Source organism: Bos mutus, chromosome 14, assembly GCF_027580195.1.
Source record: "Bos mutus isolate GX-2022 chromosome 14, NWIPB_WYAK_1.1, whole genome shotgun sequence".
NCBI lineage: Eukaryota > Metazoa > Chordata > Mammalia > Artiodactyla > Bovidae > Bos > Bos mutus.
The window spans coordinates 9,610,489-9,638,091 of record NC_091630.1 but is presented as its reverse complement, the minus strand read 5'-3'; the positions used below and the strand labels follow the sequence as shown (position 1 = coordinate 9,638,091).

General features: G+C 38.0%; 1 protein-coding gene across 8 annotated transcripts in view; it reads left to right on the top strand.

Annotated features, from left to right (window-relative positions):
- RUNX1T1 (RUNX1 partner transcriptional co-repressor 1) overlaps positions 1-27,603 on the top strand; it is a 153,493-nt gene that overhangs the window by 121,738 nt on the left and 4,152 nt on the right. For all 8 annotated transcript variants that reach the window (XM_070382937.1, XM_070382940.1, XM_070382944.1 and 5 more), the window contains 4 exons: positions 195-280; positions 895-1,096; positions 10,261-10,329; positions 15,548-15,738. In XM_070382937.1, the coding sequence (XP_070239038.1) occupies positions 195-280; positions 895-1,096; positions 10,261-10,329; positions 15,548-15,738 (548 nt within the window). The remainder of the gene's footprint in view (positions 1-194; positions 281-894; positions 1,097-10,260; positions 10,330-15,547; positions 15,739-27,603) is intronic.

The following is a 27,603-nucleotide window of genomic DNA, read 5'->3' as shown; positions in this document are numbered from 1 at the left end:
GTTCTCACATTTTATCATTCTATGAAGAACCTATTAAGTAATTCTGTATCTGAGTATGATTCATGTCTGCGTTCAAAAATCGAATATGTTTTCACATTGCTTAGTTTGCCCACATAGTCTTTGCTAAGTGCCTCTGCACATATGGATTATGTTCTTAATGTTTTCGGGTGATTCAGCCTTCTTTATATTTGTAGGGTTGCATGGCACACGTCAAGAAGAAATGATTGATCACAGACTAACAGACAGAGAATGGGCAGAGGAATGGAAACATCTTGACCATGTAAGACGTCCGTAATCATTTAGGTTAAAAAATGTTTTGAAAACAACTGGAATGAAGTGACATGATAAAATAAAAGCATGGGGGTTCCTGAAGGTGTTTTCCACCATCCTTGAAAAATAATACGCGAGAATGTTTAAGGATTTGATTTCTAAATCATGTCAATGTATGGCAAAACCACTACAATATTGTAAAGTAATTAGCCTCCAATTAAAATGAATAAATTTATTTAAAAAATCAGTATCAAAACCACTTATATGAGAGAAATGTTTAGATCATTGAAAGGAATTCCTAGAGCCTTATCGAAGAATGAGCTACTGTTTTACTTGGGGAGAGTCATTTGGTTTATCCAGTAATGGGATCAGTATTTGGAAGTATGGGTTAATTTCAGCTAAAATCTCCCTGTCATGCCTCCCACATTTTATTCTCATTACTGTTGAACCTACTCATCTACTGGGTCTCTGTTTCCAGTCTAACCTTTGAAAATATTAGAGGCCTTCAGAATAAAGTCGCATTCTTCATTGTCCTGAAGTAGTTTGTTTGACTACCCACCAAAGTCTTTGAGTTGCGGTGATTGATCCGTATTTCCTTTCTCCCCCTGCCCATCTCTCCGCCAGCTGTTAAACTGTATAATGGACATGGTAGAAAAAACGAGACGATCTCTCACAGTACTGAGGCGATGTCAGGAAGCAGACCGAGAGGAGCTGAATTACTGGATCCGGCGGTACAGCGACGCTGAGGACTTAAAAAAGGGCGGCAGCAGTAGCAGCAGCCACTCCAGGCAGCAGAGTCCTGTCAATCCAGACCCAGTGGCGTTAGGTATCTTTTCTTCAGATGGACATACTGAACAGATATATCTTATGCTATTAATACTGCCTTTATTTTTAATTTGTCTCGGCAAAAATAAAGGCGCTACAGAGAATTGTAGAACAATAAATACTTTATATCCTCAAATACGTCTTGTCTGTTAGGCAGATTGGTATAGAAAGGGTCAGTCACAAAAATTAAACTTCTTTTGTAGGTTAATGTGTTGGACTGAAGAGCAGACTTCCAAGCCGGACCAAAATTTCACGTACATCACTAAAGTGTGTGCTCCTTCCTAATACAGCTCTTTGGACCCTGTCTCCAACCTACAAAACCAAAATCTCTGGGAGTGGGCTTGGAGTCTCTAGCACTCTCTCTCTAGGGATTTGTGCTGTACCTCAATGTTTGAGAGCACTTTATCTCAAAACCAACCCAGGAAGAGACCTAAGGGCTTTGTCAGTTGCCTACAGACACTTGAAAATTAGTGATAAAGATATGGCTCTTCCATTATCCTAATGACTGCTTAATCCTGATTTTATTAATTCTAGTAACGTACAGAACTATTAATATAGCCATGCTTTAGAAGGTTAATGCTAACATGTAGCTATAGTTAGTACTGATATTTGAGAATTGTTGGGGTTATACATAGAATGTAATTCTAAGTATTTGGAAAGAAACTATGAAGCTAAAATAATTTTTGAGTGACCTGTGGACTTTTTCCTAATTTAATAATAAGCTACTGTCATTCACATTGCTGGCCATTACTTGTATATACAGTCTGAGTCAACGTAATTAAGGTGGATTTGTGTTGATCCTTATTTTCTCATCTCATTTTCTTAAGTGTTTAGTCCCACACCTGTTACCTAGCTTAGGTTAAGGTACAGTCTGCTGTAAAAACAAAACTAATTACATATGTCGCAGATTAAGCTCGTGACTTTGGCCTCATTATCAACCGTGGCTGATTATCAAAAATTTAAAACTTGAAGTATATTATCTGACTGTTGATCACATTATCTTTTTTTTTATTAAAGTGATTCTTAGTCAATAAAATTTCCTTTGCATTTAGGTTTGTGGATTCTTGCTAATCCCTGAACGATGAATGTCTATTGCCATAAGTATTAAATACGGGAGGATTCCAAGTCATTTAATTAACCTAACAAACATTCTGCAGTATATTTTAAAAATAAAAGTGTTATTTGTTAGGTTATTTTAAGGCAAGCAATGAAAATAGGTTTAAGTTTAATCTGAATCAACATTGGTCCAAATAAATTAGAATAAGCATCTTATTTTTTACTTCTGTATTGTGAACCAAAATTAGTAATATAAAGAGGATGTTTGTAATCATTCAATCTAGGCAAAAATTGAGAGCCTTAAACAAAACTTTGACGTATCCATTTTACCTGGCTCTGTTGAAGAAATTCATCAAGTCAGTGCTTATTTTTTGTGCCTGGCTTACTGTGTACCAGGCATCATGCTAGGTACTGCAATAAAGGAAAAAGTTTCTTAATTGCTTCCTTTGAGGAATTTTTGAGCTAGTGGAAGAGATAGGCAAGGAGACAGCTAGTGGTTGCACCAGCAGGCCACTCAATTCAGTCCCCTGCAGTGACAGGATTAATATTATCTGCCGTCCATTGTAAAGAAAAATTTCGGAAATGGAAAGTATTTCAGACCTATGTGAGTTATGTATTCAGCACACTGCACATAGGACCATTACCATATAGTCACATACAGTCAAGCATTCTAGTGATGTAGGTGTACATCATTCTCTGAGAAGGCTGGTATATATAATCAAAAGAATAAACTTGGTTTAAAAAATTTCTTCTTAAGCATACACAAATCACATTACTTTTAATGATGCTTAATGAATTCATATTTTTGGTAAAAGAGATTGCTTTGGTTTTAAGCTTTTATAGGTTGTATTTTTCAAAAATTACAAGTAGTTCATTTCTTTGTGGAGACTGTTAAAACAGTCCTGTTCTTTAGGGACACTGAACCCTAGATTGCCTTTCAAAGAAACCTATCACAGCGTCATACAACATGCAAGTTTTAGCATCCAGCAGTTATTTCACTGGTGTCTTTTGCTAATAGATTCCTGAAGTCTTTAAGTTCCATCTGTCTTGTGCGCTGGGCTGTGGCTATAAATAAGGCAGGTAGTTTGTAATCGTGGGACACGATCCTTTACATTAAGTGCTTTCTGAGGTTTTCTCTTAGGCTTTGGAGTCAAATGTATTAGTGTGTGTAATTAAAGGACTGGAGATATTGGCTGATAAATTTATTTCGTGCCTCTGAAAAGTGCATGGCAGGGTGTGTGTGTGTGTGTGTGTACAAATAGAGATACAAATGTGCTTGTATCTTTACGTACATGAAGAGCTCCATATCCTGTGTTAATTTTGTATGTGTTTCTTTTAGCCTGATTCTCTCAATTCTTAAGTTTCTGTCTGATTTCAAATGAGACCTTCAGAATAATGTTATAGAAGATACCTTTAGTTCAAAATATTGCCATAGTCATATCCCTGTCTTCATTCATTTGTAGCATTTTAATTGTATTTGGTGATTGTACAAAGAAGACTGTAACTTCTATGACTTGTGTTTGTTAAATTCATTCTGATTCTTGCTTTTGAAATGTATCTATAGTATTAAGTCAGTGTGAGAGATTAGTAAGATAATATAATTAATCTATTATTAATTGAATTTGGGGAGTTTCCCCCAGATACTAAGTAAAGACTATTTTAAATGAGTAGCCTCTTGAACAGTTTTATAACAAAACACACTAAGTCCACAATATTATCTCTACTCTTTAAAGAAAAAAACAGGTAATTACCCTGTAGAACTTTTGAAATAATGTACTTCGCCTTGAAATAATATACTTTTTCTTGAAATAATGGATTTTGATTATTTACATTATTATTATAACTCACTTGATTTCCAGGGAGAATTCCAAATATCCAAGTCTTAAGAAAATTAGAAAACTATTTTTTAAGCAGTTGTCTCCATTTTCAAAGTATGATTTGTTTTGCATACATTTTTCACCAAAGAGCAAGTTAATGCAATCAGAATGGATGATTTCATCACTGAAGTAGAACTGCTTTTCTAAGTAGAGATGGGTGGGTAGCTGCTTCGTGGTGATTCCCATGGTCTCCAAGTTCTTATCAAGGCTGCTGTGGTTCTCCTCTTCTTTGCCCTCATTCCCTTTTTCTTGCAGTATGCTGTTCCCTCCTGACATTTGACTTCCTTTAAACTGCTTTCTTTTTACTGCCTTTGGACTATTCTAGAATCTCTCCACAGCTTATCCTTTATCTGTCTGCCCTCTTTCTGTGATTCTCAAGTCTTCTGTATCATTAGAGAAAGTTAAAAGAATTATCCAATGATGGATTTAAGACCAGTATTGGAGACTGAAGCTTAAAACTCTGAAGTATGAATGCATTTTCCTGTGTTTTTTTGAATGTTTGAATATTGTGAAGAGAGGATATGAAGTTGAGAAAACACCATCATGTACATTTTATTAAAGGTTTATCTCTAGCCATGAAGATAAGTGCCAGAAAGATTTTTGTTTTAAAGGAAACCATTAATCAACTTGATTGTTCACAGAAAGTTTAGAAATTCTGAAGTTTGTTGAATTAATACTACCTCCTGCCTAAAGCAGATTGGAAGAGAAATTAATATTTTAAAATTTCTTTGGCTGACAAGTTTTATCACTGTCATATGATTGAATTGTAGAGTTTCTCATTGCTGTCTGAAGGCTCGCGACTCTCGCTTGAAAGTTAAAGGCACAGGGTCTGAGCAGATGTCTGGATCTGAATCCCTGGTTCTTCTCACTAGTTTTGTTGACCTCTGGCAAGTAATTGTGTGCCTCAATTTCTTCATCTGATAGAGATGGTAACAATACATATTTCATAGGTGTTTCTGTATTAAAGGAGTTAACAGTCATAAAACATGGGATAGTGCCTGACGATAGTAGATGTGACCTAAATAATTTCTAACATTTAGAGAGTAGCGAGTAGCAGATAAATTTAGTGTTTTTGCTTGGCATCCAAGTTTATGAAGTTGTAGTAGATTCTTAGGTATTTTTTCATTTTGAAAGTATTTCCAAGCAGTAATTCTACCTTAAATATAGTAAATCTATTGTGCCTTTAGGACCCTAATTCATAACCATGGAAAAATAGCTTACTCACATCCAAAGATATATATTTTTCAACTTCTGAACTGTCAGATTATAGAAGTCACAAGTTATTCACAGTATACCACATATAAAAGTTTAGATTTTATGTACTTGTATTGATTCCTTTTAAATTACGTCATGAAATTCATTTCCAAACAGTGCATCTGCGTTCCTAATGTGAAGTGCCTACTAAATTTTAAAAAGTCTGCTGTATTTAGTATATTGGGTTAAAAAATATGTGACTACAAGTTAAATACATCCATCTTTGGGGGAAAAAAAGAGATGATTGCCTCCTATGGCATTACATATTTTTATTGTTAAAGATGAAGATCATAATGTAGTTCTTGGCTTCTAGGTTGGGTTGGGGTTTTGAACATAACACTGAGATTTCTGAATTTATTATCCTTTAAAACAAAAAATAAGTAGCATTTCTAAAGATGAACTCATTTAAACCTTCCTTTCTTCTGATGGTTTTTGTAATAGATATTTTCATGATCACTGCTTCATTCTGCCCACCACAGGATGATGGCCATAACATGGGTGCTGCCAAGCTTTGAGCATTGCTGTCCTAGGTCATAGGAGGTCACACTGATTCTCCAAAGGCTATCAGCTCATCCCTTCATGTATATTGATGGCGGCCCTCGCTTTATCTAGTATCCATCTGTCGTAAGTGTAGTGCATCTTCCATCTCTTGCCTACATCCTAGATTGCTTTTTCTGTCTTTTCACCTTCCCTCCACTCCAAGTTCGTTTCCTCATTTCATAGATGTATCTTCCGGAGGCTCCCCTCTTCCTCTTCTTGCATCCCCAAGCAATTTGCATCCCAAAGCCAGCCAAACTTAATTTAGAAGGACTTTTCTATGATTTTTCCGTCTTTCAGCAGTTACATGTATACATTTCACATTTTAAACCATCCTGTACAGACTCTTCTGTTTTCACTGCTATATTTTAGAACAACTATCCGTTTTATAGCAACTGATGTTTTATAGGTGGTCAATATTTGGTGGTTAAAAATTAGCTTCTTTAGAGTCTGAACCTTAGAGTGTCTTGTACAAGTTTGTCTAGATTCACCAAAAATCTAAAATAAGAAAGTCTTGGGAGAGAAGTTGTCTCCTGTAATCCTGATCAACATCAGGATTTGTTTTGTTTTTTCAAATTTAACTTTGCATATGTGTTCTCTTCTTGCTGCTGCTTAATCAGAAGAGAAAATACTAAATTCATTAGTCATTTGGTTTCTGTAGCTACTACAGTAGTATTTATCAGTATATTAAGAGATTCTGAGGAATACCTCTACTGACATCATTTCATTCTTCCTGTCAGTACACCTGGTGCTTAGCTTGGACACAGCAACTTAGAATCGGAGGAGACATTGTAAAATATGTATATATATGTAAACAGTTGTGTATTATATAAATTACTTGCCTTTATGTTCTGCAGCTATTTTGAAAAAAAAAAAAAAATCTTTCTTTTAGAAAATAGGATAGGATTAAGAAAACTTCTGCTTGATTGGAGTTGATATTTCTATCAGGATTCTAGGTCAGGAGGAGTTTGACTCCATGTGGATATGACATGTGTCATTGAGAATTATAGGGAGATGAAGCCAAGAAGGTGAAATACAGCACAAATTTCTGATGTGGTAAATGGATCCTCACGATCTATACCAGCTGTTTAGCACACAGAAAGGTGGGTACACAGTTGACTCCAGTACAGTAATTATCTTTGAGCAAATTTGGGGGCTATTTGTGAGGTTTAAATAAAATTTATAAAAGAATCATCTAAAGTTTGAAGACTTCCCATCAGGGTTCAGACAGTGAATTGCTAGCAACAGAAATAACTTCTGTCCCTAGGTGACATGTAGTGAGGGAGTGAAAATTTACTGGTGCGCATCACTTAATCCAAGTCTCTTCAGTGGTTCTGTTTTGTCTAAAGTTTTGTGTCCTTTTGTTTAAGTGCTTGGAGGAAAACAACAACAACAAACTTTAAGGTGCTCTTTTCACCTTAATTTTTTTTATAAGCAAATAAGTATACAGTCAGCCCTCCATATACACAGGTTCCATACCCATGGATTCAGCCAACCACACATCAAAAATTTTTAGGGGAAAAAAAAATCCCAGAAAGTTCCAAAAGGCAAAACTTGAATTTGCCATGTGCTGGCAACTTTTAACAAAATGTTTACATTGTATTGCATTACGAATTATAAGTAATCTAGAAATGATTTAAAGTATAGAAAAGGATGTGTGTAGGTTATATGCAAATACCATTTTTTATCTAATATAGTTGATTTACAAGTTGTATTAATTTCTGCAGTACGTCAGTGATGCACACACATTCTTTTTAAAATCCTCTCGCTTATGGTTTAGCACAGATTACTGAATGCAGTTCCCTGTGCTGTAAGTAAGACCTTATGGTTTATCCATTCTGTTAGCCTCTGCTAACCCCAAGCTCCCAGTCCACTCCTCCTCCACCAGCCCTCCCCCTTGGCACCCTCGAGTCTGTTGTCTATGCCTGTGAGTCTGTTTCAGTCTTGGGCATATATCCAGATAAAACTGCAATTCAAAAAGACATATGCACCTCTGTGTTCATAGCAACACTATTCACCATACCATTTAATATAAGGGACTTGAACATCCTCAGCTTTCGGTCCCACTTCGGATACCAAAGGATGACTGTATATCCATTCTTACTGGGCATCCTGCTAAATAATGAGAATGAAGAGAGTCCCAACTAACATCTAATCAGAGTTTAGGATGTGCCATGCCAAACCCGCAATAGGAAGTACCTCCTTGAGTCCTCACAGCGGCAGTCTCAAATGTGGTGGTGTCATTGGCACTTACAGCTGTGGTGACTGAGCCATGGAGAAACTACCCTGCCCAGTGTCACAGTGTCATAGGGCAAAGCTGAGCCCCCTCATCTCTGGTCTTTAGACCTGGCTCTTCTGTGCTGCATAGTGCTGGTAATTAGTATTTGGATCACTTAGCATCATCCTGTTGCCTATAATAAAAACTGGCCATTTAGAAAAATAATTTTTATAAAGTTATTACTCTTTCCTTAACCCCAATAATGAAAAAATACACCCCCCCCATTTTTTTGCTACTGTGGAAAAGGCATTTTTCCCCTCTGTTTGTCTTCAGACTTTACAAATCTATTCGTATCCAATAAATTATTCTTAAGCCAAGGTTTTTTTCTCCTAAAAATAAATGTCTAAGTAAATCTCTGTTTCACTGCTTCACGTGACTAAGTGTGAACTTGACTTCACTTTCTTTAAAATAGTGTGGAAGATAATCTTGATAAATCTAATTACCCATGTCTTGTTTCTTTGGAGTTGTATATGCGTCAGACAGATTTACCAAGGTCTTTAACAAATGAAAATTACTTAAATAAAAACATTTGGGTTTTCGTCATTTTCTGTATAGAAATGAATGTGCACATGAGAATGTGTGGGTATTTCCAGTCCATTCAATTATCAAGTAGTCATGAAATTATAATGTAAACTTTCAAAAATTGTTTATATTTGGAATAATTTTAGATTTATGAGAGTACTGCAAAGGTAGTACATGGAGTTTTCATATGTCCTTCAGTAAGCTATAAGATTTTGATAATTCAGAATAGTTCTGGAAATTTTATGTTCTGGGCAACTGATAATCTATGTACCCTCAAGTGATTCAAAATATGCAAATGTGTCTAAGGCATTCAAATATAAAATGATATATACTTAGCTAATTTGATTGTGTTTTCTCATTCTGTAGCTCCATAAAATATAGAAGAGTGGGCTGAATTTCTTTTGACCATCAACATACATTAGATAAAGTATTCTTTAAAAAGTCTGCTACTTAACATTTCTTATACATGTAGAGAAAACTTCAGTTATTTGAAATTTATCATGAGTTGAAAGATTGTTGAATTTATAAAAGTTAAAATGATATTTTTCTTCCTCCAAACTTCTAAATACATAGAATTTTGCTTGAAAAATCCAGAATGGAAGAAGTTTAGAGCATATTTTAGCTATGGAAGACTGTATACACTTTATTTTTAAGCATGTATAAAAACATGAAAATAGGTTTCATGTCATTTTCATGAACTTGTTATTTGGAGGTTAGCATTCCTATATCAACTTTATTATGACCTGTTTTCTCAAACTTTTAAAATCTGTGCAGCATAAAAGCACAACATTTCACTTAAAGTGGAATTTCATCTCCACCCCCTCAGCCCCACCCTGGAAGCGTGTCCTGTACTAGTTATATTTGGTCAACTGGCTCTCTGTGAATCCATTCTAATAATTCTTTCTTGCTCCCATCCATGTCAAATCCATATAATCCAATTTTTGTGAGAATTTTTAATGCTCAGCAAGATTTTTTAAAGTAATTAAGTGTGAGAACTGGTTAGCCATGGAGTCAGGCTATGTATTGAAAAGTGGTAGAAATTATGTTACTCCACTATAATTTGACTTTCTACTCTTCAATTTGACTTTAAAAAAAGAGAAAATTGCCAAATACAATTTGCTTTCTTTCATAAAATATGTTCATAGAAATCCGCATACTTAGGGAGTGCTGGAAACAGTGTTGTAAAACATATTGTATAATGAAAAATTCGGGCTTCCCTGGGGGCTCAGATGGTAAAGAATCTGCCTGCAATGCAGAAGACCTGGGTTCGATCCCTGGGTCAGGAAGATTCCCTGGAGAAGGGAATGGCAACCCTGGAATAGTGTTTCCAGTATTCTTGCAGAGGAGCCTAGCGGGCTAGAGTCCATGGGGTCGCAAAGAGTCTGGGCAACTAACACACAGGATGGAATGTTTAGAGTTGTTTTGGTTTTGAGCATATAAGCATTTACACCAGTGATGTATTTTCCTTGAGCTCTGATGGCCGGTTTTCCTATTTTTATTTTTTGGAGTTGAAGTGTTTAAAAAACTGTGTTTCTGTAGAGAAGCCGAGGTAGTGGGCGTTGCTTGCTCTCCCTGTGTGATGACGTAACGGTGCTTACGGTGCTTTCCTCCCCTCTCCACCGGTTTTTATCCTTCTCATAGATGCACATCGGGAGTTCCTTCACAGGCCTGCTTCTGGATATGTGCCAGAGGAGATCTGGAAGAAAGCTGGTAAGAATTGTTTAAAAACATGAGTTTAGTGTTCTGGCAGCTGTGTGCAGTTGTTAATGCAGTGATGTGAAGAATGACAAGAAAGGACTTTACCGCTAACAACAACAGCAACAACAGAATAAACCCCCACACACACAAAATTAAAAATCCTGATGAATATTCTTAAACCAGGCCTGATTAGAGCACAGAATAATTTTTATTTTATAGCATCTGCTGGTGCTACTGTAATGAGGGTCTGGTGATACTTCTGTTATAAGTCTCATTTTTCAGGGGCTGTAATGATTTTAGGCTGGAAGGCTGAGGTTTCAGCTTGCATGCACTTTTTCCTTCCTGAAAATAAAGTCTGGTATTTTACTTTAGCTTTATCTTCTAATTTTTTTTTTAATTGAGCTAGCTATAATTGACATCTACCTTTTGAATTCTTTTAAAATATATCACAGCAACAAGTTCACTGGTTGAGGCACTCAGAAATTTTATGGTTACCAACATTTTTTAAAATTGATCTTTTGTGCTAATTAATATTCAATGACCAAAGCTAAAATAAGTTAAATGATAAAGTTGCTAAATTTCTGTTTTCCTTTTCATGTATACTATCTAATTTTCATTAAGAGAGATTGTTCTACATTTTAAAGTAGCTTAAGTTTCTGATGACTCATTGACTTACTGGGCTTAAAGAAATCAAATTTGGCAGAATCTTGGTGGAATACCAGTAAGTTGAGCCAAAACCTTATTAAAAAAAAAACTAAAAGAGATAAATTATAAACCTATTTCATAACTTAAAAATGACATTGCAAACACATAATGTGGCTTTGAGTTTCTGTAACTCCAACTGTTAGTGTTTCTCTGATGGCTCAGTGGTCAAGAATCCACCTTCTAATACAGGAGATGCGGGTTCGATCCGTGGGTTGGGAAGATGTCCTGGAGCATGAAATAGCAACTGACTCCAGTATTCTTGCCTGGGAAATCCCATGGACAGAGGAACCTGGCGGGCTATATAGTCCATGGGTTGCAAAGGAGTCGAACATGACTTAGTGATTAAAAAACAACTCCAACTGTTAAAATGATTTGTCTGAGCTGAGAAACTGGAAAGTGCTATTTCTGCAAGCCATCAGACAGGTGTGGGGCAGTGAACCCCCATCAAGGAGAAAAGGATGTTTTCCTATAGAAGATTTCAGTTTGGGTTTTGATTTGACCCAGCTCTGTCTGTAGTTCTGTGCAGCTTGGTGACTCTGGTCCCTTGACTCTTATTTGAGTTTTGTGGGTTTTGTTTTTTTTTAAATTTTCTAATAACTCTTTTGTAAGAGTGATAAGGTGTTTCAAAATCTGATAGTATTCTAGGCTTAGCCGCTTAGATTAAGAACCAGAGAGAAAGATCTCTAACATATCTAGTATACAAATCAGATAGACCCATTTAGCCTAAAGGTTAAGGTTTATTTGTGTTGTGTTGTGTGTGTGTGTTTGTGTGTATCTATAGCCGGTCTGTATAGTCTTACCAGATTTACCACATCACCTCTAAGAAGATTTCCTACCAGGATAACAGTTCTGGAATACTCCTAGGCTGTTAAAATGTGCTGAGCGCCACATAACCTGGAGAAAGAATTGCTATGTCTTCCTTCTGACCATTTTTCTTCTCCAATTTTGAGCTGTCAGTGCAACTTATCCCAATAAGAGGTACAAAGAATTGCCATTTTGGATAGCAGAAGGATGGATTTTTGTGTTGAGGGAAAGAGTCTCTGTATTTCCCTTATTTATGTGTATTTGAGTTAAATCTTGATAGTTCATAAAGAAATATTGACAGTGAAGTCTTGTGTAATCCAAATTCCTTCTGTGCTATTATCTGCTCAAGTCTTTGTTTGACTGCTATTAAGTGAGAGCAGATTTTTCTGAATATACTACCTTTGTTGGAAAGTCAACTTGAATAGCTATGCACAAAGGAAATCCTACCGTAAGTGGTAAGCAATTGGAAGCAGATTCAAAACAGCACTATGTACTTTGTGCTTAATCAGTTATTTTTTTTTAACTTGACATATTGTAATCTATTGAGTCCGCTATTAATTTTTCTTCACTGTCTGTTTTGTGGATTTCTGAAACCAGTTCTAGGTATACGTTGCGTTTTGGGTACTCTGAAAAAAGAGAAAGAGCAATACATGTTTATGTAGTGTCCATGCATTTTCTAAGAAGGGCCTAACCTTATCAAACCAATGTTTGGAATATTTATAAAATGTGCCTACCCATCTATATTAGATCTTCAGTCTAAAACCTGACCTGGAAGTAATGTTCACTAAATTTGTATTTTCATCACAGTGATATCCCTAATCTGCTGCATAAAAACAGTTTGGGAACAGTTTTCTATGGATACCTGCTAAATTTTAAGGAGTATATTGAATCTTTGAAGGACAGATGACAGTTTCATCTGAAAGTCTCAAGCAACTGCTTATCATATTTATCTTTATAGGCTTCTTAAAAAGCATTTATAGTGTTCAAAGTGTCAAGGTATCCAATATGAGTAAAACACCAAAGGCAGAATGTGACATCTACATTCAGCCTGTTAAAATTTGAAAGTTTTTTCCCCAAGATTCTAAAATTCACTAATGGCATTTTTTTTTTTTTTAGACAAAAGTATGTCTTTGCAATGAAACTATTATACATTACCTTTGTGACAAATATAGGTAAATAAAATCAAGTTTAAAGCATTTGAACAATATCAAATGCTAATAGCAAATATCTAAAATTCAATGGAATGTAACCCATGTGTCTTTCAAAGAAAATTATAATTTCAAAATTATATCCTGTGCATGAAAGTATACCATATAATATTTTGCACCATTTTATTTTTAAATGATTTCAAACTTGCAGAAAAAGTTGCAGAAAATAGTATAAACAATCTCATATTCCTTTCTCCCAGTTTCCCTATTTCACCATATTTGCTTTGATGTCTTCTCTTTGTTTCCATCTTTCCTTCACTGTTTTTCTGTTTATGCATTATATATATTTTCCCCAACCACTTCAGAGTAAATTGCAGACATGATATAAACATTTTAGTGTGTATTTCCTAATAAGAACAAGGACATTCTCTTATATAACCACAGTATGGTTACCACAATCAGGATATTAACATTAAAAGAATATAATTATTTAACCTATAGACCTTATTCAAAGTTTGCATGTTACCCTAATAATACAATGTAATAACAAGATACATATTAAATATTTGGAATCCTAACAAATATTGAAGGCTATATCACTTTTCCCCTAAAAGTAATATTTTTAAAAGCAATAGCAAAGGTAGCAAAATACACTCTGAAGTTTAAAAGGTCTTTATAAAATTGGAGAAAGGCTACCATAAATATAGTTTTTAAATTGCAACTGTTTTCTTCAGTGTATTTTTCAAACAATCAATGAGTGTTTGCTGTTGGTAATAAATATTCAAGCACCTTGTAAATGTCCTACCAATTCTCTTTGCTGATCTGTATATGCCTGTGGGATTAGAATAGGAATGCATAATTTAAATATAAATTGCCTGATTTGCATATACAATTAGTCAAGCTACAGCTTTGATCGTAAGCAAAAATTATTGTCCTGTATTACCACTTAGATAGAATTTTAATTCACCTTGAATATTCAAACCAAATTAGACCCTGACTATACAGTTAGAAGGGCAGTGCTTCCCTAGTGCCCAAGTCTTTATGATAGGATAATAAAGGTATCTTTTCACCTCTGGTGAAGAAGGTGCTGCCAGCTCTGTGCAGTGCTCTGCTTCCATCCAGATTTTAAATACATATCTTAAAGCAACCAAAAAATGCTGAACATAATTCAGTTAATATTTTCTGTCTGGATCTTTCCCTTTTAATTTAGTTTATAAAATCTAGAAGACAGTAATTACAAATGAGTGAGCTTCAGAAATAATGCTGTAAAAAATGGTGGAGGCTACAAAAGTCATGATTACTAATTAATAGTGGAGGGCTTCTCCTGATCCTCAAGTCATCAACTATGGAGGTGTGAAATAAAACACAGAAATTTAAAGAACTATAGGAGTATTTGTATCTCAACATTTTTAATCTGCAGTATAACATTTTTATTAGGAAACTATGTTTTTAATTAAACAGAACATTCAATTAAGGTGCTTTTTAAGTGAGTGAAACAATTAAGTGCAAACACTTGAATGAAACATGTCATAATTAGTTTTAATACAGTGTTAATTGGTACGAGATTTGCCAAGTTAATAATTACTGCTTATTAAATTTTCAATTAATCATTGTCATTTTGCTTTGAATAAAGATGAAAATTAGATAAACTAATTCAGGGGGAGGATATTTTCCCTGTTAATTAAAACAGTTAATTTTTTTAAATAGAAATTACTTGTTTTAGTTGTCAATCTTATGTTGTACATTAGTCTAATCTTTGCACCCTTTCCACAGCCAAAAATAAAGAGCAAATTTGACACCTTGCAGGTTTGTAGTCAGGCCTGATTGTTTTGGCCTGCAGTATGATTCAATTATATTTGTCTAGTGCAACAGTTAGTTATGCAAAACTACTTGTATTTGATTCAGTAGATACTACAACCGAAAAATTTGGAAATGAGAAAATGATTTTTTTAATCCCTATATATCCACATCATATATCCACATCACTCGGGAAATGACAAGAAAAAGAAAAGCTGGATCTTCCATTATGTTTCATCTTGGATTTTCTTTCAAAGGTCTGCATTAATTGTTATGAGACACCTTTTCATTACTGTATCTTTCACCAGCAAAACAAGTGTTTGCATTTATATATGTGTCTGTGTAAAATCTATTCCCTTCCTCTCTTTTCCTGAAAGCATTACCCATGGACTCCCTGTGTTCATATTTCATTGTGGCAAAACACCTTCTTCGTGGGTCTCAGTTATGTAGACAGATTTCTTGTGGTAATTTTTGTCTTCTGACTACTTAGTCTGATCTCAGGATCCTGTCGGGAGCACTGGTTTGGTAGTCAAGTTATTGTGAGGCTACAGAAATATAAACGGTATTCCCAGGAGCGTAAATTAAAGGAACAAGGCTTCACCCTTTGCGTTTCCTAAATTTCCAGAACGTGAGTCTTTAGACGTCTAGAAGACCCGCCCAGTCCGGGGCCGGGAGTCACGCGTGTCGTCTAGCGTTGTGTGGTGACGGGTCGGGAGCCCGGGCCGCACGCTAACAGAGCTTGTTCTCTTGTCCGGTCCCCCCTGCCCGGCCCGCAGAGGAGGCGGTCAATGAGGTGAAGCGGCAGGCCATGACCGAGCTGCAGAAGGCCGTGTCCGAGGCCGAGCGGAAGGCGCACGACATGATCACGTCGGAGCGTGCCAAGATGGAGCGCACGGTGGCCGAGGCCAAGCGGCAGGCGGCGGAAGACGCGCTCGCCGTGATCAACCAGCAGGAGGACTCCAGCGAGGTGAGGCCCGCCGGGTGCCGCTCAGGGAAAGGCTTCCGCTCCGAGGGTGGGTCTCGCCGTGGCGGGAGGGGACGAGCCGAGGTGCATGTTGGGCCAGAGACTGACTCGTGTCTGAGGGGGAAACTGGAGTGGTTCAGGGAGGCCGGGCACTTGAGAAATCGACTGAGAGCCGACCAACTTTTGTCTTTGTTAAAGACCTAAAAGAACACCTGCCGCAAAAAGGTTTTTAGCATATTTGGTGGGGAACAGATTCAAGTGAAAGCCTTCGAACTTCCTAGCACTAGAGATTGAGAACTCTGCTCTGTGTGTGTATGTGTGTTGGTGTGTGGGTTAGTATATATCTGTGGTTTCCTTCCAAAAGCCAGGATTTAGGACAGAGACCCTGTCTAAGCTGTGTCGCCTGAAGATATATTGCAGGCAGGGATCAAAGTTATTTCCGTAACTCTTGGTTCTGAAGTCCAATGCTAAACCAACTTTTGCCTCAATTAAGAATTCCTAAGAGATCTTCTGCACGGTCTGTTCTTGCACGTTATTTGTAATAACCATTAAGATGGTCATTTCATAAGTATCACATCACTGGCAGATGTGATGTTACACGTTTTAGTGTTATTACAGTGCATTAGAACACACATACACAGGTAACCTAAATGGCTGAAAGATCGCGGAGGTAACTGAAACAGGGTCTAACAGGATGCCTTTTAAACAGAGACTGTAAAGTCAGAGCAATATGATAATGCTCTGTATTAATTAATACAGCACCCCAATCCCCAACCCAAAGTAACCTTAGAGAAGGACTGCCATTAGCTTGTCACACCACGCTGAACTAGCAAAAGCATATGCTGATAAGTCAACGGTCCACTACAACACATATCTATAATTCATGAAGGAGAGTAAGAATTTAATTTGTACCAGGCTTCTCCATAGATGAAAGACCCTATGGGAATTACTCGATACCCAGAGTTTCTATTTAATGTGTAGCAGATGAATAACAAGGGGACAAAAGGAATTGATTTTCAACCTTTGAAAGTTTCTCAGGAAAAGAGGGACAAAGGGAAGTTTTCTACCCTTTACCTCCTGACTTCCATTGTTTAATTAAACTAGATATGAATTCAATTTTATCGGCATCTTATGGCTAAGATATTTAAGGGCTCTGTTTCGTGGTTTTTAAAAGAACATTTTATTACCATCGTTTGGACAGAATTTGTCCTGCTCTATTCAAGTTAGTGATACTGTGAGGCACAGTTGTTACCATCATTAAAACATTATCACTTTCATATAAACATTTTAGAGCTGTTATGCATTATAAGAATATTTTATAGGTCACTAAATTATGAAGATAAATATCTTAGAGAAATTGAGAATTAAATCTTTATATTTGGCTAATAGTGCTATATCTCTTTAGTATCTATAATTGTACCTTTATATCTAATATCCAGAAGAATATATGAACTTGACACTGGTATTTAGCATTATAAAAATCTGGTGTATCAAGCAGTAGCTATAAATAGTAGATAGGATGAAATAACCTAGATATGAGTGATCTTCGCAAGTAACTGTTTTCTTTCTTTTTGGATGTCTTGAGAAACTGATTTTTAATATAGGACTACCCTAGTCTTCAGTGACATTTCTCAAGGATTTTAAAGTAGACTATGCTAGTAGAAAAGGCTTGGAAGTCAGAGGGCCACATTTAATTTCTGGCTCCATAATTCTATGATTTTGAAAAAAAAAAAAACACTAAACCTCTAAAAGCTTTGGCTTTCTCATCTCATGTGGTGGCTACAACTCTGAGGCATAATCATTTTTAATCACATTGCAGGTGAAGAGGCTCACTTGGCTAGTCACACAGCTGGGGGTTGGCAGGATCTCCACTGGGGCTCTCAGCAGACCACCCTCCTTACTTTGTTTCAGAACAATGAAATAAGGATATTGAAGGTATTTTGGGATACAGATAAAGAAAGGCAATTTTAATCTGGTTTCCTACTTTTATTCTTAAACCGCAAGATCACTTTCAAGACTTGTGGGTGATTGACCTCTTGAGGCATCAAGCCTCTTCTCAGCAAAAGTAATATAGACGTTTTCCAAGATGGAAGAGAGATTTTATTTGAATGAAGCCCAGACTCCTTCAGACTTGCCCATGAGTCTACACACACACACACACACACACACACACCCCAAACACACACACAAAGGGTTTAATCAAGGACTTGACAATAAAAGGGGGGGGAGTTAATCTATTAGTCATAAATTAATGCTGCTAATTCCCCTGAGGAATAATGGTGTCTGAGAACAATCAAAGTTGTATCTTCTACTCAACCTTAGCTTGAATTTGTAAGTAAATACTTTTCTTCCCTCTCAGGAACTGTTTATTTTTCATTTAAGACTGAGTACACAATTTGGAATCCAGCAATTATTTTCCTGCACCCTATTCTTTCCTCACATTAAAGAATGTACACCTTTTAGAAGAAATGACCTGATAAAAGTCACCCCAGCAGTGATGCTTAGAAGTCACCTCAAGTCTAGAAAATTGTAGGCCCTTTTGGAACAGAGCCAGAACAGATCTGGTTTCCTTGGGTTTGGATAGAGTTCCCTTTCCTACTCCAACCTTACCACGGTTGGCCCCAGGATAGGGGACTGTGTTAGGTTAGGACTTCATGGCCCAGCTGATCTGCAGAGAAGGCAGTGTAGATCTACTCAGAATTCTTATCTATATTTTTATATTCAGAGAGATTTCTTGAGTTTTAGCCATTTGGCCTCAAATAAGATCCACATCCCCTTCATGGATCAGAGCCTTGACATGGCGAAAAAAGGGCTTGTGTCACTCAATGAAGCTAAGAACCATGCTGTGAAGGGCCTCCCAAGATGGACGGGTCCTAATGAAGAGTTCTGACGTGGTCCACTGGAGAAAGAAACAGCAACCCACTCCAGTACTCTTGCCTAGAAAACCCCATGGAATATATGAAAAGGCAAAAAGATATAGTACTAGAAGATGAGCCTCCCAGATCATAAGGTGTCCAATATGCTACTGGGGAAGAGCAGAGAGCAATTACTAATAGCTCCAGTAAGAGTGACACAGCTGGGCCAGGGTGGAAATGACCCTCAGCTGTGGATGTGTCTGCTGGGGAAAGTAAAGTCTGATGCTGTAAAGAACAATATTGCATAGGAACCTGGAATGTTTTGTCCATGAGTCAAGGTAAATTGGATGTGGCTAAGCAGGAGATGGCAAGACTGAACCTCAAATCTTAGGAATAGATGAACTAAAATGGACAGAAAAGGGCAAATTTAATTCTGATGACAATTATATCTACTACTGTGAGCAAGAACACCTTAAAAGAAATGGAGTAGCCCTCATAGTCAATGAAAGAGTCCAAAATGCAATACTTGGGCACAGTCCCAAAAAGGACAGAATGATCTTGGTTGCTTTCCAAGGCAAACCATTCAACATCACAGTAATCCATGCCTGTGCCCCAACCACTGATGCCAAAGAAACTAAAGTTGACTGATTCTGTGAAGACCTACAACACAGCAAAAAATGATGTCCTTTTTGTCACAGGGGATTGACATGCAAAAGTCAGAAGTCAAGAGGTAGCCTTAATAGGCAAGTGTGGCATTACTTTGCCAACAAAGTTCTGTCTAGTCAAGGCTATGGTTTTTCCAGTGGTCATGTATGGATGTGAGAGTTGGACTGTGAAGAAAGCTGAGCACCGAAGAATTGATGCTTTTGAACTGTGGTGTTGGAGAAGACTCTTGAGAGTCCCTTGGACTGCAAGGAGACCCAAACAGTCCATTCTGAAGGAGATCAGCCCTGGGATTTCTTTGGAAGGAATGAGGCTAAAGCTGAAACTCCAGTACTTTGTCCACCTGATACGAAGAGTTGACTCATTGGAAAAGACTCTGATGCAGGGAGGGATGGGAGGCAGGAGGAGAAGGGGACGACAGAGGATGAGATGGCTGGATGGCATCACCGACTTGATGGATGTGAGTCTGAGTGAACTCCAGGAGTTGGTGATGGACAGGGAGGCCTGGCATGTTACAGTTCATGGGGTCACAAAGAGTCGGACAGGACTGAGCGACTGAACTGAACTGAACTTGGCCTTGGAGTGCAAAGTGAAACAGGGCAAAGGCTAACAGAGTTTTGTCAAGAGAACATGCTAGTCATAGCAAACACCCTTTTCCAACAGCACAATTTGACTCTACACATGGACCTCACCAGATGGTCAATACCAAAATCAGATTGATGATGTTCTTTGCAGCCAAAGATGGAGAAGCTCTATAGAGTTAGCAAAATTAAGACCTGGAGCTGACTGTGGCTCAGATCATGAGCTCCTTACTACAAAATTCAGGCTTAAATTGAAGTAAGGAAAAACCATCAGGTCATTCAGATATGACCTAAATCAAATCCTTTTTGATTATACAGTGTAGGTGATGAATAATTCAGGGGATTAGATCTGGTAGACAGAATGTCTGAAGAACTGTGGACAGAGGTTCATAAGACTGTTCAGGAGGCAGTGACCAAAATTATCCCAAAGAAAAAGAAATGCAAGAAGGCAAAGTGGTTGTCTGAGGAGGCTTAATGATAACTAAGGAAAGAAGAGAAGCAAAAGGCACAGGAGAAAGGGAAAGATATACCCAACTGAACACAGAGTTCCAGAGAATAGCAAGGAGAGATAAGAAGGCCTTTTAAAAGTGAACAATGCAAAGAAATAGAGGAAAGCAATAGACTGGGCAAGACTAGAGAGGTCTTCAAGAAAATTGGAGATATCAAGGGAACATTTCATGCAAGGATGGACATGACAAAAGACAGAAACCATAAGGACCTAACAGAAGCAGAAGAGATTAAGAAGAGGTGGCAAGAATACATACTGGAACTATACAAGGAAGATCTTAATAATCCAGATAATCACAGTGGTGTGATCACTCACCAAGAGCCAGACATCCTGGAGTGTGAAGTCAAGTGGGCCTTAGAAAGCACTGCTACAAACAAAGCTAGTGGAGGTGATGAAATTCCAGCTGAGGTATTTCAAATCCTAAAAGATGATACTGTTAAAGTGCTGCACTCAGTATGTCAGCAAATGTGGAAAACTCAGCAGTGGCCACAAGACTGGAAAAGGTCAGTTTTCATTCCAGTCCCAAAGAAGGGCAATGCCAAAGAATGTTCAAACTGCTGTACAATTATGCTCATTTCACATGCTACCAGTGTCATGCTCAAAATCCTCTAAGCCAGGCTTTAGCAGTATGTCAACTGAGAATTTCCAGATGTACAGGCTGGGTTTCAAAGAGGCAAAGGAACTGGGAATCAAATTGCCAACCTTGGCTGGATCATGGAGAAAGCAAGTGAGTTCCAGAGAAACATCTACTTCTGCTTCATTGACTGTGTGAAAGCCTTTAACGTGTGGATCACAACAACTTGTGGAAAATTCTTAAAGAGATGGGAATACCAGACCACTTTACCTGTCTTCTGAGAAACCTGTATGCGGGTGAAGAAGCAACAGTTAGAACCTTACATAGAACAACTGACTGGTTCAGAGTTGGGAAAGGAGTACGTCAAGGCTGTACATTGTCCCTCTACTCATTTAACTTATATGCAGAGTACATCATGCGAAATGCTTGGCTGGATGAAGCATGAACTGGAATCAAGATGGCCAGGAGAAATATCAACAACCTCAGATATGCAGATGATACAACTGTAATGACGGAAAGTGAAGAGGAACTAAAGAGCCTCTTGATGAAGGTGAGAGAGTGAAAAAGCTGGCTTGAAACTCGCGATTTAAAAAATGAAGGTCATGGCATGTAGTCCCACCACTTCTTGGCAAATAGAAGCGGGGAAAGTGGAAGCAGTAACAGATTTTATTTTCATGGGCTCCAAAATCACTTCAGATGGCGACTGCATCCATGAAATTAAGACACTTGCTGCTTGGAAAGCTATTACCAACCTAGGTAGCATATTAAAAAGCAGGTTCATGTAGTCAAAGACAGTTTTCCCAGTTGTCATGTACGGATGTGAGAGTTGGAGCATAAAGAATCGAGCACCAAAAAATTGATGCTTTTGAATTGTAGTGCTGGGAAAAACTCTTGAAAGTTCCTTGACTGCAGGGAGATCAAAGCAGTCAATCTTATAGGAAATCAACCCTAAATGTTTATTAGAAAGACTATTCCTGAAGCTTAACTACAGTACTTTGGCCACCTGATGTGAGGAGTCGACTCATTGGAAAATACCCTGATGCTGGGAGAGATTGAAGTCAAAAGCAGAGGATGACAGCAGACAATGAGATGGTTGGATAGTATCACGGACTCGATGGACATGAATTTGAGCAAGCCCTGTGAGATGGTGGAGGACAGAGGAACTTGGTGTCCCACAGTCCATGGTGTCACAAAGAATTGGACACAACTTAGAGACTGAACAACAGCAACAAAGATCCATATAGCACAGTGCTCCAGAAACTTTCTGGATTGTTCTTTATTTGTTGAAATTAATAATTGGTCTAGCCATCATAGCAATTGATTGAAATTTGTATATATTCCCATTAAATGTAGGATCCATTGATTTTTCAATCTGTACCCAGAAATGAATTGATATTCGTTTAAAAACTCGTGTTTGTGACTTGTTATTTGATACATATTGCTCTAAATTATATTCATTTATGTGTTTATTCTTTCAGTAACAAATCATTGAGCTTTTATTATATGACAGGGATAGCACCAGGCACTGAAGGTACACAGGTCCCTACCTTTGTGTGCACTATAATTCATTAGAAGAGTCAGATCACTAAATTATGAGTCTTCATGGACTTTAGTGCAAAGGCTTCTGGAAAGAAGTTTCGTTTCATCTGATACTTAAGGATAAGTCAGCAGCTATTCTGTAGCTACCCTCCACACACTGTCCACGCCACCCCCATACTGCCTCATCCGTTCTCTAATTTCACTTTGGTTTATAGACTAGTAATAGTTATCACCAACCATAGGAAAGTTACTGGACTGCTTAGGCAGACACAAACAAATGACGTTTTCTGTACTTTATCTCTTTAAGTGTATTACATGTTTCATCAAGAATGTAAAGCCAGAATTAGCATAAAATCAAAAGAAAGGAAATTCATTGAATCTGGCCATCTTCAAATGTTTTATTTTTTTCTATATTCACTTCTAGTTCCTATCTGTAAACATATATAGTCTTTTTTTTTCCAGTGAATATTGTTAGATTAGAACTATTTCAGAAGGAACATGCTGCAGCTTTTCTTTGAGACCCGTAACTTTTTCTAATTCAGGGATTCAAAGGACATGATTGGAATTGAGCCTCAAAGAGAGAGTCAATAATTGTGCTGTTCCAATAGTTAGTTTTGTGTTGAAGCTATTAAAGTGTTATTTCACCACAGACTGAAGCAGTCTTTATTCATATTCCTAGGTAGGTGCAGAAATACACATGCTTATATTGGGTGGTTTTGAGGCACTTAAGTAGAAACACTGATTGAACCTTCAGACTCTGTTTCCAGAACTTTCTGAGCCCTAATATTGTAAACAGGTCAATCTGAGAGGTTCATCTTTATTACCCCCTCTAGAATTCATGGAGCCCTCCCCAGTGGAGCCTGTGCAGTGCGGCCCAGCCTCTGGGAATGGCCCCAGTGGACTCTGTAGCATGTAGCCACCACAAAGTCTCCCAACATGCCTCCTGGAAAAGCCCTCACATTCTGATCAGCCTTGTTGATCCCCAGAAGAATCTGGAGCTTTCATAGTAGGAGCTGATTCTATGTTAACTCAAGATTTTTGCTTATCTGTTTCATTTACTAAAAGGCCGGCTATCTGAATCCATAGATGTTCATGGTGTAATGGCTGGTCCATTGGGCCCGGAATGATCTGGAGTGATTCATCTCTTGGAACTTTGGTTTTCTCATCTATAAAACTGGGATAATGTTTCTGTGACTTATCTAGGAAAGTGGATAAGAGGTACAAGTAAGATAAGTAGAAATATTTTTTATAAAATTCACCTTACAAATGAGCAGTGTGAATACATAAGAGGGAGACCAAAAAAATCCATTAAGAAGCTATTGTAACAGGAATAGGAAGAATTGGAGAAGGAAATGGCAACCCACTCCAGAGTTCTTGCCTGGAGAATCCCAGGGACGGTGGAGCCTGGTGGGCTGCCGTCTATGGGGTCGCACAGAGTCGGACAAGCCTGAAGTGACTTAGCAGTAACAGGAAGGGCAGGGAAGGAATTTCAATAATGATTGTGAGATTGGAAAGGAAGGGAGATCAGGGGAGAAGCAAGGTCTGTCGGGTTTGGCTCTGAGAGGTTGTTGGGGAGTTTCCAATGAGATGACAAGGTCTTGGGCCTGATTGTTGCCAGTGACTGAAAAGGACCACGCCAGGGAGTCGAGTTTAGGGATTACTGACTCAGATAACAGGGGAGCATCCTGGTAGTGCTACAGAACAGGCATGTGATAGGAAGAGAAGCTCACGAAGGAAATGAAGGCTGGAAGATGATTTAAGAGTCATTTTCTTACAGCTAATAGTTAAAACCATGACTGAAAGGGAACGCGTAGGGAGGAAAGTGTATTTCTTTTCTTTATGCCGACTTCCCTCCTTGCCAAATATTTAGGGGGACATAAAAAATTAGCAGGCAGAGAGGTTATAGTATAAGAAACAGAATTTTTGTTATCTCAAAGCCAAAGTTAGAGAGACGTGCCACAAGGAAAATTGTTTTTTAATTAAAAACAATTTTTTTTTTGTCTGTGCCACGTGGCGTGTGGAATCTTGGTTCCCCAACCAAGGATGGAACCCAGGCTTCTTGCTTTGGGAGCATGGAGTCTTAGTCACTGGACTGCAAGAAAGTCCCAGTGATGGATATTATCTTTAAAAAGGAGGAATGGGAAAATGGTCAGTAGTAAATCTTCAGAAGATCTGAGGGAAGTGAGGAAGGAGAAAAAGTAAGTGGCCACTAATGGCATTTTAGTGGAAGTGGGGACATGTTCTGTCTCTGTAGCTGTCAGTGTCCCTCAAGGGGAGGCACAGGACCATGAGCTTTCTGATTGTAAAGGTTGTGCCATGCAAAGATGTATGTAGTGCTAAAAGGAGGAGGTGGTATCAGTTCCTGCCATTTATTCAGGATCCACTGAGCATCTGGACCCCTTAGTTAGCACTGATATAGTCCTGAATAATCCTATAGTTATCCTTCCTACTTTGTAGGTACTGCTACTCTAGGAGGTTAAGTACTTTGCCTGTGGTTCTAAAGCCACTAAGTGACATAGCTGGAAGTGAAAAACCAAGAAGGAGCTACTCTGAAGCCACTCAAAATTGGAAGCCATTTCCATTACATACCGTGATAATACTTTTTCTTTGGTTGCAACTTCCTTGTCCAATGTCTGTCAACATTTACGGTTGCAGTGTCCTTCTAACATTATTCCTGCCAAAACAGGTTATGAGAAAGATCTGCAGTGGACAAAGTGTGTCATTTTAGAAAGAGTGGTTTGCAGTCCAAAGGCATGATGAATCAAACCTTGCCTGTGCAATTTCAGAGATATGGAAGTTATTTGCTGTAAAAAGTTACTTAGATTTTGGGAATTTCAGTTATAATCATTCTGCTTTATTCTTTGGGCATCACTTGTGTGCAAGGTTTTTTGGGGGGGTTTTGGTTTTGTTTTGAGAATTATAGATGGATAAGAGCTGCAGAAACTTCTTAGGAGAAAACGTTTTGTTTCTTGTAAAAGGAATTTCCAATGGTAAGAACCAGAAAAGCTATTGCTAGTACGACAGAAAGACCATTCTCTCTGTATCTAAAACAACCAGATGAAGGAAATAATTTTGTTCATAGGGACAAAAAGAATTGTTGATATGAGACGAGTGTCAGTCGTCTTTGACATGCAGCTCTGGCACCAAAAGCTTCAGTTCGTCATTTCCACATCCGTATGTAGTGTTGGGATGTTTATAAAGGGAGGGCTGTGTTCTGCCTCCTATTCTTCATCTGAGTCCTAGCCTAGCTTTGGAAAGCGGCTGATTCTCATGATAGGGAGGAAAAATATTCCTTATGCTGAAAAAAGAATAATATTATCACAAATAAAGGAAGACTATAAAGTGCCATGGACTTTGGGAACAAAATTTGCTATGAAATGGTATTCTTGAGACATCAATACTATTGTGGTAATTGTCACCAGAATCATTGCTTAAAAGACTGAAAGCAAAGCTCATTTATCTGAAAAATCAATGAAGAAAATAAGCAACTATTAGGAAGTACTAGCTTGAATATGAAAAGCACAAATTGAAAAACGTAAAGTTAGATGAAGCCGTTGACCACCTTAACACCCTGCCTTTATGGATATACCCCTGGCTATCATACGTAATTTGCAGTTTTCCACCTTTGTGAATGACGGAAAGCTTAGAAACTAAAAATGATTCAAATTAGCGTACTCATAAGATTCTGCACTCACAAGTACTGATAAGATCCATGGTTCCCAGAAGTGATGGTTGAGAGACCAAGTGCCCCTGGTCAGGCATCGATCTTAGAGGTATGGATTGCTGCTGTTGTTGCTGCTGCTGCTGCTAAGTCGATCAGTCGTGTCCGACTCTTTGCGACCCCATGGTCTGCAGCCTACCAGGCTCCTCCGTCCATGGGATTTTCCAGGCAACAACACTGGAGTGGGTTGCCATTTCCTTCTCCAATGCATGAAAGTGAAAAGTGAAAGTGAAGTCGCTCAGTTGTGTCCGACTCTTTGCAACCCCATGGACTGCAGCCTACCAGGCTCCTCCGCCCATGGGATTTTCCAGGCAAGAGTACTGGAGTGGGGTGCCATTGCCTTCTCCGACAGGTATGGATTAGCTAACAGGGAATTTGGTAGAGCCACCCAGAAGGAATTAGTGGAAATTGCTTTGCCTGTTTTCTAATAACTTTTTTAAAAAATATTTTTTATTTATTTGACTGTGCTGAGTCTTAGTTGCAGCACACGGATTTTCAGTTTTCACTGTGGCATGCAAAAACTCTTTGTTCTCAGCAGGCGGCAGGGAACTCTATTTCATGTGGGATCCAGTTCCCTGACCAGGGATTGAACCTGGCCCCCTGCATTGGGAGCACATAGTCTTAGCCAGTGGACCGCCAGGGAAGTCCCTGTCCCTCTAATGAACTTTTAAAAAGGAATCTGCACTTTGGAGTTTCCCATTTGTTGAACACTTGAGATAAAGTTTCCCACACCTTCATTGCAACGCATTGTCAAGAGCAATAAAAAATAGGCAGGTGTTTTTTTTCCCACCAGCTTATTTGAATTACTCTTTGTTGCACCTTTCTAACATCGTAGGTTGTTTTTGTCTCAGTAGTGGGTGCTAAATGAATGGGACTGAACAACTTCAGAATGGGACTGGAGGTAAAACTAAAGCCCTTGAATCCTGGATTAGAATCCAGGATGCTCAGCAAAAAAGTCTCGTTTCCCAGCAGCTTTATAATCCAAAACATCTGTTTCCATATTTGGCATTATTCCACTTTTTTATTCTTAAAATTGTTCCCATCTTTCAAAACACTTTAAAAAATAAAGAAGTCCCCATTCTGTCTCCTTTTTCCATTCCCCCACACATGCATTTGTAATTACCTGGTTTAGTCTGTGTGTTCAATCAACTTAAATTGAGACAGTTACCTACATCTGATTTCAATCTGAAGGAGCCATTGAGAACTGGGCAGTTACTGCTTTGTGTCTGCCAAGATGTGACTCTGCCAGGAAACGGATAGGACTTACACCAGGGTATTTCCTAAAGAAGCCACTTGACTCAGATTAGATGTTTAATTTCCTTAAAATATTGTTTTGGATCTAAGTCTGTGTTCTCTAGTTGGGATTTTCTGATGTAATTTAGGAATTTCACTTATTTCTGAGTTTGTTCCAGGATCCAGCTGGCATT